The sequence below is a fragment of the Hyla sarda genome, chromosome 7 (assembly GCF_029499605.1).
Source record: "Hyla sarda isolate aHylSar1 chromosome 7, aHylSar1.hap1, whole genome shotgun sequence".
Taxonomy (NCBI): Eukaryota; Metazoa; Chordata; class Amphibia; order Anura; family Hylidae; genus Hyla; species Hyla sarda.
Genome location: NC_079195.1, coordinates 166,745,336 through 166,763,836, shown reverse-complemented (window position 1 = coordinate 166,763,836; position 18,501 = coordinate 166,745,336). Strand labels below are relative to the sequence as shown.

The window sequence follows — 18,501 nt, the reverse complement described above, 5'->3', positions numbered from 1 at the left end:
TTGCAAAGTTACAAATCCCAGCATGCCCAGACAGCAAACAGTTGTTTGGGCATGCTAGGAGTTGTAGTTTTGCAAGATCTGGAGGGCTACAGTTTAGGGACCACTATATAGTGGTCTCAAACTGGAGCCCTCCAGCTGTTGCAAAACTACATATTCCAGCATGCCCAAACAGCAGTCTGGGCATGCTGGGAGTTTTAGTTTTGCAACATCTGGAGGGCTACAGTTAGAGACCACTGTATAATGGTCTCAAACTGTACCCTCCAGATGTTTCTAGGCAACTCACCGGCTTCCGTCGGATCTAGCCGCACGTCATTGCCGCCCGCCGATCTCCGTCGCCTGCTGCCTCCGACGCCCGCCCGGATCGGTAAGTGGATCTTCGGCACCGGTCCCCGTCGTTTCTCCGTCCTGCCCCGCATATTGTGGGTGGGCAGGACGGGGAAAACTAAAGTTAACCCCCCCCCCCCCCCCCCGCCCCAGATCTGCTATTGGTGGTCGCGTCTAGACCACCAATAGCAGGGATAGGAGGGGTGGCATCCCTGCCACCTCACTCCTATCGCTTAGACAACCGCGATCTCCCTTATATTCTGGGTCACCATAGACCTGTAATGACCCGGAATCGCGCAAATCGCAAGTGTGAATTCACTTGCGATTTGCCGCGATCGCCGACATGGGGGGGGGGGTCTGATGACCCCCTGGGCGCTTGCATGGAATGCCTGCTGAACGATTTCAGCAGGCATCCTGGTCAGTCCCCGCCCAGTGCGCGGCAGGGGCCGGAATTCTCCATGACGTACGCGTACGTCATGGGTCCTTAAGTACCAGGGTGTCATGACGTACGCGTACGTCAAGGGTCCTTAAGGGGTTAAATTAACTGTGTATAACCAAATTGCTCCACAGTCCCTAGCACCTTCTTCCAAAATGAAGCTGGCTTGTCCAAATGTACATTTCTATACCTGATGATCCAAATCACTGATCCAAACACCCAATTTATTCTGAAAAAAATATTAATGAAAAACACTGAAATTGTCAGGGTTGCCTAAACTTTAACATATGATTGTATAACCTGTAATATTATTCCTGCCTAGGAATGGTTCATCATGACCACTTCCTCTGGCAGAGATTTCCATAGTCTCACCTTACAGTAAAGAATCCTCTTCTGTGCTGGTGTAGAAACCTTGTTATAGATACAGTCCTGTGTATGAGGAGATCATGGGAGAGATCTCTGTACTGCCCTTTGATAGATATATTTATATATAACTATTTTATGGCTCTTAAATGGGTACAGTCAGATATGAAAACTTTTGATATGTTGTAAACATATAGGTTTTGCAATTGCTTTCATGAAAAATTTTCAGTGTTTCATACTGAAAAAGCCAGTCAAAAAACTGCCCCCCTGCCTCCTGGGATACATACAAGCCTGGCTGTGTCCACTCATCATCACTTACATCATGGATCCACTTCATAATTGACAGGTCTGCAGATCTAAAGTTGCTGTGATCGGCTCACTCACTGTCTGTGTTTACTTCAGTCTCCTGGTGTGAGGAGAAGGGGGGAGGGGCGGGAGTACACTGCTGCCTGTGAGCAGATGATGAAAGAAGATGGGGACTGAATGGAGGAATTTTTGTTTAAAAAGTAGGTGTCCCTGCATGTATATATGTGTGTGTGGATATATATGTATGTGTGTAAATCTGTGTTGTCTATGTAATGTGCATGTGTATGAATAAATGAAGTCTGTGTGTGTGTGTGTGTGTGTATCTAATACTGGGGGACTACAATCCTACAATCTAATACTGGGGGACTACAACAACTCCTAGCATGTCTGCACAGCCAAATGATGTGTGGGCATGCTGGGAGTTGTAGTTTTGCAACAGTAGGATGAACACAGCCTGCAGCAACACTGTTGTAAATCTGAGCTTTACCAATCATATGCCTCCAGCTTTTGGATGTGTGGGCATGCTCAAAGGATGTGTGGGCATGCTGGGAGCTGTAGTTTTGCAAAAGCAGTAAGCACACACTGTGTGTATAGCATAAAACCAGAAAGGAAAGGATTACAGATGCTCATTCCTGAGACCAGTGACTGAGGAGAGTGAGGGAGAAGGGGCAGTGGTTATCACCTGAGGGGAAGAAAGGGACCCGCCCCCCTGCTTCTAGTCGACAACTTTAAGGTAATTCCGAAATAAAGCTAATTCTGAGAGAAATATATGTCATAGACACATAAAAATGATATGTACATGATCAGGACAGGTTTTTTTTTTTTTTTTTTAGGTGATCTGACATGCTTTAAGCATTTTATTTTTTTTTTACTAAATAACCTTAAAGAGTACCTGTCATTAACCCGATAACGACCACCGACGAGTATAGACGTCCAGGTTGGCGGGCGTTCCCGCACCTGGACGTCTATACTCGTCCATTATTCCCGTGGGTGCTGCCCAGTGCACCCACGAGATCGCGGCAGGGACTCGGCTGTATCACACAGCCGGGACCCTGCTGCACTGCCAGGACCGAAGTAAACTTCGGTTCCGGCAGTTTTAACCCTTACAGCCGCGGTCGGAAGTGACCGCGGGCTGTAAGTGTTATGACAGAGGGAGGGAGCTCCCTCTGTCTCCTCTGCAGCACCCCGCATCGCGATCGCGGGGTGCTGTGTGTGGCCGCGGCTGGCCGGGACCTGCCGCACTGCCGGGAGTGAAGTTCACTTCACTCCCGACAGTTTAACCCTTACAGCCGCGGTCAGAAGTGACCGCGCGCTGTAAGGAGTTCTGACAGAGGGAGGGGGCTCCCTCTGTCTCCTCTGCAGCACCCCGCATCGCGATCGCGGGGTGCTGTGTGTGGCCGCACTGCCGGGAGTGAAGTTCACTTCACTCCCGACAGTTTAACCCTTACAGCCGCGGTCAGAAGTGACCGCGCGCTGTAAGGAGTTCTGACAGAGGGAGGGGGCTCCCTCTGTCTCTCCTGCAGCACCCCGGAGCATCTCGATCGCGGGGTGCTGCTGCATACCTGGGCAGCCGGGGGTCCTACAAAGACCCCCAGGTCTGCCCTGGGTATTGCCTGCTAGTGAAATATGCTGCCTGCTAGTGAAAACTGGCAGGCAGCATATAACTGCAATGCTTTGGAATACTAAGTATTCCAAAGCATTAAAAAGTGTAAAATAAATAAATAAAATAAAAGTGTAAAAATAAATAAAAATGTAATAAAAGTGTAAAAAAAAAAAAATATATATATATATATATATTAAAAATACATTTATTAAATGAATCTAATAAAAAAAAAAAGCATAATGTGTAGGATCGCATTGGCGGACATCCGCAGCATGTAATATGCTGCGGATGTCCGCCACGTGATCCTACACATTATGCAGCAGTCACGGTAATGAGCTCGCTGCTGCGGCTGGGTAGCTTTGTGCGTCCACTCATAGCGGCGGATTTTCCGCCAGCACTCATGAACGGACACACTGAGCTACCCAGCCGCAGCAGTAATGGATATATTCGCCATGAGCGGGTGCTTATTCCCACAACATGGCGGATATATCCATCAGGAGCCTTAACTGTCACAGTTGCTACTGTTGCAAAACTACAACTCCCAGCATGCCCACACATCATTTGGCTTTCAGGGCAGAACAGTACCCCCACAAGTGACCCCATTTATATACCGCACCCCTACAAGTTATTGGCTGGTCGGCTGGCAGTATAACGGGTCTGTCTGTGACGGCCAAGGAACCATATATGGCCAAAGCGGGGGTATTTCCGAACATGGGACAAGCAGCTAAATAAAATATAGGGTGCATTTCTTTCAATATCAGAAGTGATATACAAAAAATATGCCCCCCAAATGATGCATTTGTGAAAAATTGCAATTTTCGAATTTTTAACACTGACTTTGTAATAATTCCTGCCAAAAAACTATGGTGTTAAAATACTCACTGTACCCCCTAGCGAATACCTTGAGGGGTCTAGTTTTTAAAATGGGGTCATTTGGAGGGGTGTTCCTATGTTCTACTACCTTTTAATTTCTGCAAACCTTGCATAGCACGTAAAAAAAGATGTACTTTTCAAATTTTCAAAATTTCAAGTTAAATTGTTAGGGTTCTAACTAATTTAAAATGTTAATTAAAAACTAAAAAATGATGTCAAAATAAAGTAGACATCTGAAAGTATAAGTTTCATAAACTATTTGGTCAGTAAGTATAAATATATGCAACCAATTAGTGTTAAAATAGCAAAAAATCTTAATTTTTTGTAAAAATTTCATGATTTTTTGCATTGTAAAAAAAAAACTACAAATGATATCGTCTGACTTTTACTATGTACATGAAGGACAACTTGTGACAAAAAAACAATGTCAGAATTATCGTGATTGGCAAAACGTTACCAGAGTTACTCTCTAATAAAGACAGACATCCCCGATTTGAAAAAACAGGCCTGGTCTTTCAGGGGCGTACAGGTTTATTTGCATTGGTCCTTAAGGGGTTAAAAAACTATATGTGGTGTATTAATATACGGCAAACAACTTCCTAATTGAATGTAATAAAAAAAAAATATATATATATATATATACATATATATTTCTAAATGTATTTACTGTTTGAAAAAGTCACCACTAGGGGTCTCCCTACATTTCCCGGCTTCATAGATTTCGGACTCATGCTGGCCTGGCATGAGTTCGAAATCTCAGACTGCAGTCGGGACACGTGACGAGCACATTGCTGTTCCAGGCCCGCAGCTATCTATTGGTTGTGGGGGAGAGTCACCGTGGCTGCCTCTCACGTACCCCCCCAGTTGTCTCACTCGCACCTCAGCCGGAGATGCAGCGTAGTCTGCCACCTGTGAGGAGTCGGAGGTGGTGTTGGTGAGTAGTGTGTGGGTACCAAGGTGTGAAGGGTGCTGTAGGGTGAAGGGGTTTAAGGCCCGCTGTCCGCTCACAGTGCCCCCAGCTGCCTCACTCGCAGCAACTCCCCTCCTCCCCGGCTGCCTCACTCACACAGACACAAAAGTAAAGTGAGATCGCTGTCACTCACCCTGCCTTCAGCCACACAGCTCTGCTCTCACAGCTGTCAGCCCTGTACTCCACAGCGGCTGTCAGCCATGCTGTTAGCTGACAGTCCCTGCGGCTGTGACCCCTGCTCTCTGCTTGCAGCCATGGGCACTGTGAGCGGACAGAGAATGACAGCAGAAGCTGTCTCACGTTCTCCAGGCCGGTGTAGTGAACCGGCCTGCAGTGTCTTATTCTGCTGCTCTCCTCAGCTGGGGGGCAGCAGGCTTAAGTGACATTGCGCCTTCTAGGGCACCCCCACATCCTCCTGCCGGCAGCTCACACTATGTGAACAAGAAGAAAGGTGAGATACAGAGCTTTTTAAAGCTCTACTGTGTCTGTGTTGTGTACTGGTGCCCCAAACTGTACACAGTATTCCACGTTATCACCCGGAATAAAGATATAATTATTAGATTTCAGAGTGCTCATTCCAGTCTCCAAGTCTTTGCTCATGCTTACCAATTTTCTGGCGTGCAATACCCCATTGCCACAGGCAGCATAAAATTGGTACAAGTATTGTAATCCCAGCACATTGTGAATTGTGTGTGTATATGTCTGTTCCAGCATCACTTCCAAATGGCTGAAGATATTTTGATAATACCTGACCACATGTTACTAATATGCCAAATAAAAATATAGGATAGTTAAATTAACCCTAACCCTAATACAACCCTAATCCTACCTGAGGGTGGGGGTTTATGTCTGAAGTCCCATGCAAATGTATGGGACTTCCGATCCCTTACTCCACTAATTCTACTTTTCATCTTCAGGTGAGCGTGTCAGTCCAGCTTGCCAGCCTGTAAGAATACCTATCAATATGCATCAAACCACACATAGAATTTATCATATTAAATACACAATAAAATACAAAAAATGCATTAAAAAATCAGCAGCAGTCAGAAGAAAAAAAGACTCAGATCAGTAAATAATGGGTTCAAATTGTCATAAGTAAGAAAATCGCAATAAACAATATATACCCTTATACAACAATAGTATATCCATCCAACCTGATATATTCGAGACAACAATAGTGAGATAGCATATAATTGTCAGTTGCTTGATACACGGACCGCTATAGGTGAGATCATGGGTAAATCAAATGAACATGGAGGACTAAGCACATCCATAAGCATTAGAACACCGATTTCTCACATAAAGGAAAAAATAACTGATAGTCACAGTTCCCTCAATTTATCTGACAATGTGCTTTACTCACAAACTGATCCGAGCCTACCCCTACGCCATTTCGCTCACTCGCTTCCTCAGGGAGAAAGCCTGCTGAAAGCCATGCCACACCCCTTTGATTTTTGACCTTTTTTGTTTCAGCTCAAGGCCAAAAACCCCATATGTACCGGATGTTTACACCCACATTACAGGTCCTTCAACCACAATCTCTTCATCACAGCTCAGCCCCACCTTACTCCACAGGCTCCACTCTGCATTTCCAGGTGAATGTGTCAGTGCGGCTTGCAAGCCATGCCCCCTTTTATCTTGGTCTTTTATTGTGGTTTCATTGACCTGCAAACCTTGCACCTCTAGCATGTTCCCTCCTGCAATGCCACACCACTTCTATTTTTGACCCTTCTTGTGCATCAGTTTAGCTTGCAAGTCATGCCCACTCCCACAAAGCCACGCCCCTGAAAACTCACACCCCCTTCTATTTTTGGCCTACAATTTCTTCATCACAACTCAGCCCCACCTGAGAATGGGATATGAGGACAGGCTATAAGGTCGGGGTATGTGGACATAATATGAGGTCTGTATATGAGAACGGGATATGAGAACAACATATGAAGATGGGAAACAAGGAAAAGATATGAGGATGGGATATCAGTTGAAGACCTGACTTAGACCAGTTTATATGTAAGCCTGAATATGTTCCAAATTCTCCATCAAATTCACTTTACATGGAATTTTCCTAATATGCTCCACAATGAAAAGTAGGACATCGTCCACATTTGAGGAATTTTTCTTTACTCAAACTTATCACACTTGTCTGATTCCCTCAATTTCATTGTGTGGGGTTCTAGAAACAAAGAAAACTGCAAAGGAGATGGCACACATCCATGTGCCATCCCTCTACTTATCCTGAAAGAGTCCACAATTTTTATTCATCCTCACATTTGTGTACTGTAAACAACCTTGACCCATTGCATAAACTCCTTCCCTAAATCAAAATGCTGAATTACTCTAAACAGGAATCCCAACTCCACCCTGTCAAATGCTTTATTAGTGTCTAGTTACAGGATGGAATGGGGACTCCTATCAAATTGAATATTTGCAAAAGTTCTATGTAAACTGTTAAACAAATCTTGTCATTACATCATCTTGACCTGTCCTCTAATTAATTTATTTTGTCTTTACAGAGAGCATTATCAGTTTTTATCTCATCCTACAGGCGCCGTATTGTTCCTATCTCTTTCCATCTGTGGTTGAATAGTTTCTATATTCAAAAGTCTCTTGAATCTCGTATTTTATTAGCATCATCTCATATAAACATAATGTCCATCTTTAAAGGGGTACTCCGCTGCTCCAGCATTCGGAACATTTTTTTCCAAATGCTGGGTGCAGGGTCGTAACGTCACAGCCATCGTGATGTCACGCCCCCTCCCATAGACTTGCATTGAGGGGAGCGTGGCTTGGCGTCACGTGCTGCACAGAGATCAGACAACTTATTCCCTATCCTTTGGATAGGCGATAAGATGTTTAGGGGCGGAGTACCCCTTTAACTCCTAACCTGAAACTACTCCCAAAACTGTCTCGTTTTGCCCACAGAAGCCAATCACAGTTAGGCTTTCATTGTACCAGAGCTTGTTAAGATATGAAAGCTGAGCTGGAATTGGTAGCTATAGGCTAAATACATTCATAAATACATTTGGTCTGTACCTCAGAAAAATCCGCCAGAATTCCTTAATTTCATCCCGTAAAAAATCGAGTTAAAGGGGTACTCCGCCCCTAGACCTCTTATCCGCTATCCAAAGGATAGGGGATAAGATATCTGATCGCAGGGGTCCTGCCACTGGGAACCCCCACAATCTCGGCTGGGGCACCCCGCTGTCATCACTGCACAGAGCGAACTGGTTCTGCGTCTGATAACGGGTGATGCTGGGGCCGGAGCATTGTGATGTCACGGCTCCGCCCCCTCGTGACGGTACGGCCCAACCCCTTAATTCAAGTCTATGGGTGGGGGCGTGACGGCCGCCACGCCCCTTCCCATAGACTTGTACTGTTGGGGTGGAGCCTTAACATCATGATGCTCTGGCCCCTGTATTGCCCGTCATCAGGCACAGAGAGAGTTCGCTCTGTGCAGTGACGACGGCGGGGTGCCGCAGCCGAGATCGCGGGGGGTCCCCAGCAGCGGGCCGCCTGCGATCAGACATCTTGTACCCTATCCTTTGGATAGGGGATAAGTGGGAAGATTTATCAAAACCTGTCGAGAGGAAAAGTTGCTGAGTTGCCCATAGCAACCAATCAGATTGCTTCTTAAATTTTTATCAGTCCTTTTTTTCTTTATAAATGAATGAAGCGATCTGATTGGTTGCTATGGGCAACTCAGCAACTTTTCCTCTGGACAGGTTTTGATAAATCTCCCCTATGTATTTGTATATAATGCATGTATGCTTCTGTAAAGGTAGCGGTTTGTTTGCCATCTTGTTCTTACACAATATCATGTTTTGTGCTAACAGACTTTATTACTGGGATATTGTTTTATTGCTTACATAGTACAAATATGCAGGAAGAGCAAAGGTTTCTAGTGTATGAGAACAACAATGTGGTTATTCATGTGCCAAATCATTTTTCCAGCCAAACCGTGAGATTAATGATGGCAGGAAATTCGACAAAGGAAAGCTTATAGAAAAACATAGTGGGGAAAATGTGTCTCTTAATTCATTGCAGTTACCTTTTTTTTGCGACTTTTCAAGTAGACAATTTTCTCATGATTGTGTAGGTATGTAAAAATCAAGTTGTTTTTATGCAGTGGTCATGAATTTATAATATGCAACTTTTGGTGAAAAGTAGCACAATTTGCCACAAATCTACACCAGCCCGGGCCAAAACTGGCTGAGAGGAAGATAAACAAAAAAATGGTAGAAGCCAATGTAATATAAAAGAAAATACATATTCTGCCCTGACTCCACGAGGATCATACTAGTTTAACATTCACACTAATATTTTATACCTTCATGAAAGCACTAGTGTTATTTTGTTTTTAGAAATCAGTTAAAGAGTATCTGACAGGTGATTAATCTGAATGCACAGGGTTATAGAGCGGATGAACCTGATTAAAACTAGGTATAACTTTAATTGGTGCTGCCGTTGACGAGATATATTGCCTATTGCTAATATGCTAATTGTCCCTTTTGTGCAATGCAGGTGGGAGCTGGAATTCCAATCATCCCGTTCTCTGTCCCCCTATACGTCCTCCCACATTGTAAATACGCATAGAATCCACACTTTCACTTCTTCATGACATAAGAGACTATACCCACTTGACCGCTCTAGATATAGTCCCTGACATGTCTTCTCTTTTTCTAAATAAGCACTCCAATAAATTTTATTTTTTGGGGAATGTAAGGCCATATTGTAGCAATGTAGCCATATTGTAGCAATGTAATCCATAGAGCTGCAGCTAAGGATTATTTCAAAAATGGATTAGTTGGTCGATAATTCATTCGATTAATCGAAAAAAAAATGCAAAATGACACATTTTTGGAGTGGTTTAATTTTAATAACTATGTACGATAGGCAAATAAAACAAGTTAAAACCACCATCATTAAAAAAAAGTTAACTAACAGAACAAACAAACAATCTTCAAACAAGGTAGGCATCTACAAAGTGTGCAAAGCAGAGCTGTGATGGCTGGAATATATCTCATGACAAATCATTGTGCATGTTGGTTAGCCATGCAGAAGCCAGTGCCACATTAGTCCATTGTCAATATAGTCAATTCAGTGGCAGCAGGACTGCAGGAAGTACGAGGAGGCTTTTAAGAATGTGAAGGATACCATTAGCGCTAAAGCAGATTTGTCTTCACTCCTGACATATGGACCAGCGTAGCATTGCCTTTCATATTGTCATACACATGGGGGGGTATGTGCAGAGCATTGCACCCTAATGTCTGTACTAGAGAAACTAGGGTGCAATGCTCTGCACATGCCCCCCCCCCCCCATGTGTATGACAATATGAAAGGCACTGCGGCAGTAACAGTGGCAGCATGAGCCCTGAACAGCTGGAAACTGGCTTACCTGCGGCAGCAGTACGATGAGGTCCTCCACGGCAGGCTGCAGCTCCATAAAAGGCACGACGTAGTATATCAACAGGTGGCGACGGTAGAGGAGAGAAGAGCAGCAGTTCGTGATTGGTGGGTCAAAGGAGGGTGGGACAGGGACTTGATATACAGAGGCTGCGGTGGTGCGGCCTAGCGCCTGACGCCCCCCGCTTCAGCCCGCAGCAACCTTATGCCAGACAGTGCTCGGACAAGGAATGAGCCGATTATTCGATTACAGGATTCGTCGACAACGAATGCCGATATCGATTTTTATTGATTTTATCGATTAATCGCTGCATCCCTAATAGGTTGTTAACCATTTTTTACCAAGACATTCATTACATGCTAATATTTTGATCATTATTTTACATCAGTATTTGTAAGCCAAAACCAAAATGGGTACAAACACCAAAAAGATACAAAGCTTTCCTTTATACTTTTCCGCAAGTGTTTCTTTCTCTCCTGGTTTTGGCTTACTGATGTAAAATACTAACCCAAATACTGCCACATGAAGACAACATGACATTGCTTTATAAGAAACCTAGAAGATCTGTGAGCAGGACCAGGCCAGGATGAGTTTTTAGGGTCTAGCTTTTTTTTTTTTTTAAACTTTGCAAATTATAATAAATATCAAGATTTTTTTTTAGATTTTTTTTACGAAGACCATTATGTTTTTCTTCACCTGATTTTAAAACTTTAATATCAGGTGAAGATATTTCACCTGATATTAAATATGAATTGCTGCAAAGAATATCATCCTGGAATCATTCTGATGAAAATCTTTTATATGCCAAGCTTTCTCTTTTTGTCTCACCATTCTTTTTCTTGCTTACCTACACTCACTGACCATTTTATTGGGTACACCGGTTTAATTGATGTTAACACAAATGGTTAACCAGCTGATCACATGGCAGCAATATCAATGCATTTAGGCCTGTAGATTGTTTAAATGCAGCAGCCTACCTGAGTATTGTTAGTGACCATGTCCAACCCTTTATGACCACAGTGTACCCATCTTCTGATGGCTACTTCCAGCAGGTTATTAAACCATATCACAAAGCTCACATGATCTCAAACTGTTTTCATGGACATGACAACGAGGTCACTGTACTCCAATGGCCTCCGCAGTCACAAGATCTCAATCCAATAGATCACCTTTGGTATGTGGTCAAACGGGAGATTCCCATCATTGCCGACAAATCTGCAGCAACTGCGTTATGTCATCCATATGGACCAAAATCACAGAGGAATGTTTCTTGACCTAGTATACCATTAAGAATGAATGCAGGTCTGAAAGCAGAAGAAGGTCCAACCAATACTAGAAGGTTATACCGAATAACGTGGCCAGAAATTTCATAAGGGTCTATTCACACATACAGTATCCTGCGTATATTTGAGGCACAGGATTTGATACATAGTAATTGAAGATGTGATCAGTCATTTAGGTTACATTGAAATATGCAGCATCAAATCTGCACATGATACTGTACTAGTGAATATACCGTACGGGTACGTTCACATGTACAGGATCCTGTGCAGACTTGATGCGCAGGATTTGTAACTGCAGATTAGAAGCTGTGCTCAGTCATTTAGTTTACATTGAAATCTGCAGCAGAAAATCCTGTGCATCAAATCTGCGTACGTGTGAACATATCCTAAAGAGGCAACAAGGCAAAGATTGCTGAAGTCCGGAAGTAAAGAATGCTATTGCATGCTTATCACTGTTCGTTTTCCTGATCACCGGGGGTCTCAGCACCTGTCTCTGTGACATGTTAGAAGGCTTTTAAAGTGACAGGTACATGTTAATCTTTCTTAATAAGCCCATCCTTGGAAAATATCTGTTGAACTTAAGCTATATAGTTACTTTTTACTTTACAAAATACTGTATACTGTATTTCTTAATTACATTTCATCCATTGATTTTATTTCTGTTTATTACAGGAACACTGGGTGATTAAGAAATGGGTGATTGTGAATCACAGTTATATGTAAAAATCAGCAACAAGAAATGCATTCTAAGGTATGATTAATGTGTTACTACTGACTGTATGTCTGTTTCTGTAGGGGAAGGGGCTTCTTGCTGACAAGAGAACAGCATAATGAACATTGTCATGAAGATTTGTACTTCTCTGTAACAATGTTTAGGCTGGTGGTGTATGGTAAAGTAACACCTATATGAATTCTAGGACCCAAGGTGTTCCAGTAGAACATTTCCCACACTGCCTTTCGCTGGCTTGCATTTTTCTAAGGCCATGTTCACATGTCAGAATTCCCGTGCCGGATTCCACATCAGAATTTGGCGTGTAGATTCCGCTGCAGCAGAGTCCTGTTGATTTCAACGGGATTCTGCTGCGCTGTGAACACAAGCGAATTTCCATGACACATTCATTCTCTCTGTGGACCCTGCATGGAATGCATAGCCATCTATGCCGGCACCCACAGTTTGTAGTCATACCTTTGTGTGAACATAGTCTTATAGTACATTATGGTGCCATTACCTCCTCAGGTGATACACACACCTAATTGTCCAAATGATGTAGAAGAAAATGTGGTTTAGTTGCTTGTTGGTCCATCTCTGATACTTACTTACTTACCCATTTTAGGCTTTTTTTGCGATGGATAGGTGTCAGCATGGGCAGCACCCAACAAGAAAAGTGCTGAAGGGAATTTATATATAGTTCAAGGGAATCTGTCGGCTGCAATTCATGTTCCAAACTGCTGACACTGTTAGATATCTGTGAGGGCAAGTAGATACATGGGACCTTTTATATATCTGTCTGCTCCTATAGCATAGAAATATACTTTTATTCTCTAGTGCAAAGAATCAAAAAGAAATTCCCAAGACCCTGATGGAGGGACACCTCCTCACCCCACTCTCCCAACCTGTTTCTGCTTGATTGACATTCAGCTGTGCACAATTTGTATGCACAGTACAAGAATACAATTTAGAAACAGGGCTTTGCACTGGAGGCTGAACCCTGACTGTCAATCAAGCAGGCATTCTTCTGATTGGTTGCTAGGGTCAACTACACCACTCTTCTTCTACACAGGTTTTGATAAATCTTCCCCCATTTGCCTTAACAGCTATCAAACAGTGCCGGCAGTTTGTAGCAAGAACTGTATCTAAAGTATTCCTTTTTAGGGTAGGGTCATGCACAACGAATTTTACGCTTCGGATCCGCCGATGACTAACCCTATAGTGTGCCTGCTTTGTCTGCTTCTGCAGCAATTCGCCACTACAAGCAGACACCACACAGGGACCTGCGAGTCGCCGCATGCACGCGCAGTTAACTCACAGACATCACGGTCGATCCCCCTGCTCCCTGAGCTAGGCCAAGAGTGGCCACATGTGCGCGGCGACTTGCATGTCCCTGGCATGCCAGGCTGTGGACTGAGTTAACTGCCCAGATATTCTGAAAACTTACAATAGGGCTTTGGTATATCCCAAATATAGCACCAGAACACAAGAGCACACCAATCGTGTGCCCAATTTATCGGAATGTACTTATGAACAGTCTTCTTATTTTTATTGCTGTGAACTTTGACAACATAAAGTTTGTTAGGTCTGAGTGGACTTAAGATGTGCAGTAATTACTCATTTCAGTCTATTCACCACTACTTTAGCCAGTTATTTTGTTTTACTGTGCACAAAGAAATTGGCCTAAATGATTCAGCCACTTTGGGATTTCTACACTGTTTGTACAATGATATGTATCTCTTTTATAGAAGATGGAGAGGGAGGGCTTCTTGGTGTGAGTATAGAAATACCTTGAATAGATTAGGCAGAAGTATTTTTATATTCCTTCTGAAGGCAAGAATTGGCCCAGGGAGATCATTTACAGAGAACCCAAACTCAATATGAATGAAAATAGCATTGAGATTTTTAAATGATTTAACCCTCTCCAAAAGACCACTTCTTTCAGAAGACCACCCCCTTATTCAGGCCACCATACATTTTGCATAGTGACCATTTTCTTTGAAAAAAACATCCCATAAAAGACCACTTATCAGTGCAATTTTTTTGTTTTTTCTCAAACAGGTTTTACTGTATGTAACTATTTTTGATATAGTATGTTACATTAATACATATATTACAGTTAAATACAGACAAATAAAGAAAACACATTCAAATAGTTAGAGTAGCTCCCACCATGTAAAAAAATAAAAATTGTCCCTGCCTATTGCCCATCTATCCCTAACCGTCTCCCTGCCTTTAATTTTTTTTTACTACCTTAGAAATGTCTTTTTGTCTACCTGGTAGTGTGCTCACTTACCAGGCAGACTTCCCCAGCAAGCGCAACTTCACTGATGCCTGCTGGGTGCAGACTTCTGCCCTTAGCTCATCTATGCTGCGCTCCCGTCGGGAGCACGCATAGATGAGCAGCCAATAGCCCGGCAGGCTGCTCCGGGGTCTCCTCCTCCTTGTTTAGCAGTGTAGTGTTATGCAGGGAGGAGAAGTATAGGGGCATCGCCCACCTGCCGTGCTATTCTACACCGCCAAGACCGAAATGAAATATAATATGTGAAATAAGACCTCAGATCAGACTTACCCGTACAGGACATGTACAGTCCTGGAGCATCAGCACGGCACTAAGATTCTGTGCGCACACTGTCTCCAGACTGTACAGGGCGGGGGCAACCAGCGCACGAGGCCAGTGAGCCAATGCGTGCAGCCAAGCGTTCACAGAGAGCGAGTGCAGGCTGACTGAATTCGGACCGAATGCCCGGCCGGGATTGGTCCGAATTCAGCTGTCACAGCAGGCTGCAGCCGGGCACTAGAAGGGAGACATAATTAACTCCACTGACTTTAAATAGGGAATATTGGGTTTCCATCACACTGCCCAGCATATTACTGAGAAAAATACCTCAGCATACTACACTATTTTATCCAGCATTTTCACCAGAATCTGTGATAGAGGCTCCTAACTGAACCTCTAACACAGATGCAAATCTAGCTTATCCTAGGTTACCTTTTTTGTTTTTTTTAATCAAATTATGCCAGAAAGTTATACAACTTTGTAAATTACCTATATTAAAGAATGCAAGCCTTCCAGTATTTCCAGCTGCTGTATGGTGGAAATATTGTAGTTCTGTCCAGAGGAAAAGGAGTTTGCGCTTGCTCTAGGCAGTTCCAGACACAGACAGAGGGGGCAGCAGGGAGCTCTAAGTTTGATTGGAAAGGAAGTATAGCAGCTGTTAAAGGGGTACTCCGCCCCTAGACATCTTAAGATGTATAGGGGCGGAGTACCCCTTTAAGTCCTAGATGTTATTAACCAAACAGTATAATTTCCTGGCACCAGTTCATTTTAAAAATATTTTTTTTCTGTAAAACCCGTAATAAATTTTACTTGAAGGTCTAAAAAAAAAAAAAAAAAGATAAAAGAAAACATTTTAAGAGGGAAAATAGTTTTTTGCCTCATTTTATTTGCATTTGTTTCTTTGTTGGTTGTAATACAGGTATTTAAAGGGGTATTTAGGTGGTGGAAAACAAATGTTTTCAAATCAACTAGTCACAGAAAGTTAAACAGATTTATAAATTGCTTCTAATTAAAAAATCTTCAGCCTTCCAGTACTTAAAGGGGTTCTCCGGTGCTTACACATCTTATCCCCTATCCAAAGGATAGGGGATAAGATGCCTGATCGCGGGAGTCCCGCAGCTGGGGACGCCCGTGATCATGCACGCGGCACCCCATTTGTAATCAGTCCCCGGAGCGTGTTCGCTCCGGGTCTGATTACGGGCGACTACAGGGCCGGCGGCGTGTGACGTCACGCCTCTGCCCCCGTGTGACGTCACGCTCCGCCCCTCAATGCAAGCCTACGGGAGTCCCCTCCCGGGGACTGATTACAAACGGGATGCCGCGTTCATGATCACGGGCGTCCCCAGCTGCGGGACTTCCGCGATCAGGCATCTTATCCCTTATCCTTTGGATAGGGGATCCCCTTTAAATTTCTGTAGTTCATTCAAGTCTGACCACAGGGCTCTCTGTTGACACAGGGCTCTCTGTTGACACATATGTGGTATCACAGTGTGCATAAATGTCTGAACTATAAAAATATTACATCAATTAAACCGCAAGGACTATGGCGTATACGTAAAAAAAAATGGCAATTGTGTATTTTTGGTCACTTTGTATACCCTAAAAAAATTTATAAAAAGTGATCAAAAAGTTCTATTAAAACAAAAAATGCCACAGATAAAATATACAGATCATGGCGCAAAAATGAGCCCTCAGGCTACCCTATATATGAAAAAATAAAGAAGTTATAGGGGTCAGAAGAGGACATTTTTAAAACATGCAAATTTTTGTACAAATAAATTTTTACTTTTTTGAAAGAAGTAAGGCTAAATAAAGCCTGTATCATTTGGGTATCGTTGTAACCGTATAGAATAAGGAGAACATGTAATTTTTACTGAAAAGTGCACTGTGTAAAAGTGGAAGCCCCCAAAATTTACAAAATGGTGTGTTTTGATTTTGTAAAATTGGTTGGACAAAAAACAAGCCGTCATATGAGGAGGAAAAAACGAGGAAAAAAAAAAACCCTTTAAGGGTGAAATAGTAGTAGTTTGCAAATCTATTTAACTTTCTTGCACCAGTTGATTTGAAAACTTTTTTTCCACCGGAGTACCTCTTTAACAGTGTTCTCCACCTGTTGTTTAACTCTATCATAAGTCTTCATTTTTATTTGTTTCATAGGTCTGAGCTACTGTCTCTACTGAAAACCTACAACTGCTATCATGAAGGGAAGAGCTTCCAGTTACGACATCATGAGGTGAGAATGCTTCATTTGTATCTAGAGTTATTGTTGTACTTATATAAAATTAATAGGTCTATCTAAAGTATCTATAACTTGGAATAACAGATTGTTAGGTTTTTTTCAGTATTTGTAATAATTTTGGGACACAATACATGTGTTGTTCTAGTTTTGTTGGCACCACCTTAGGGTGGTATTTTCAAGATAATATGTAAATAATGTTTGATCACATATGTTCTCATCTATTTAAGGATTAGATAACTTTGAATTATAAATGACTTTATAATAGATACATTTGAGAAAGGCTTGTGTGATGAAATGTCGCCGTGTTATACTTCTGTAATCTATAATACAGCTTTCAACACTTTAATTTCTCTATCGGATCCATTGGGGGACACAGACCTTGGGTGTATGCTGTTGTTGCTAGGAGACTTGACACTAAGGAAATCAAAAAGTCTGCTCCTCCCAGCAGGATATACCCGCCTACAGAGCCTGAGGTAATCAGTTTTAGCTTAGTGTCGCAGGAGAGGGACACTAGTCTGGGGTTCTCCCCAGACTTGGTCTAACATTTTTTTTTCTTTTTTACAGAATAGGGACGTTTAGTTTTTCTTATTCCCTTTTATTTTCCTATGACAGGTAGGGACTCAGGAACATAGCGTTGTTGTTTTCTGTGCCCACCCTAGGGATGGCTTTGGTATGTCCCAAGGTCTTTGTCCCCCAATGGAGCCGATAGAGAAAAAGGGATTTTTGTCTTACCGTAAAATCCTTTTCCCGCCCTTTCTTTGGTGTTCCGGTTTTGGTTACCTGTCCGAGGGTGAGTTCAGTTAATTTGTGGTATTTTAGGCCGGTTTGCACTCATGAGAAGTCCTACTGGGCTCTCAACCATTAGAGGCATCCATTGACCTGTCAATGTGTTGTAGGCAGACATAGAGTTGTGTCTATACTAATGCAACTTCAGTAGGTGTATGTGTATAAATTTCACTGCTAGCTAGTAAGTCTTCTTTAAACTTTGCTGCTCTATGAACACCTTTCTTTTTTTTTTTTGCTCTTTATCACTATATGATGCATTTGAAGGGATTATCTAGCCTTATATATTGAGGGCCTGTCCCCAGGGTCTGATTTACTGCACGTCTGCCAATGAGCTGTTTGAAGTGGTCACGGCGCTTTAGCGAGAGCTGCAGCCTCTTCAATATGTTCCTCAGCTTGTCCTTGGCATAACATTAGTAGAGATGTTGCAAGGCACTGCAGCATTGTCCCCTCCAAGTACCTTCCACTGATGCTACAATTTCAATTACAAGGACAAGCAGAGGTGAATTTGAAGAGGCTGCAGGTCTCACACAAGCTGATATGACCTGTTTAATATTGATTTTATTTATATATTGAAAAAAAACAAAAGCTATACTCACCTGGTAAAGTGCCTCCCCTATTGATGTCCCCTTACACTCTTTACAATAG

General features: G+C 42.8%; 1 protein-coding gene across 6 annotated transcripts in view; it reads left to right on the top strand.

The window, feature by feature from the left end:
• The window catches only part of RASSF4 (Ras association domain family member 4), a 227,586-nt gene that overhangs the window by 92,599 nt on the left and 116,486 nt on the right, over positions 1-18,501 (top strand). For all 6 annotated transcript variants that reach the window (XR_008846489.1, XM_056531234.1, XM_056531233.1 and 3 more), the window contains 2 exons: positions 12,235-12,313; positions 16,989-17,064. Coding sequence is in view for 5 of the 6 variants with exons in the window: in XM_056531234.1 (XP_056387209.1) it covers positions 12,255-12,313; positions 16,989-17,064 (135 nt within the window). In the remaining variant the exon portion in view is untranslated. The remainder of the gene's footprint in view (positions 1-12,234; positions 12,314-16,988; positions 17,065-18,501) is intronic.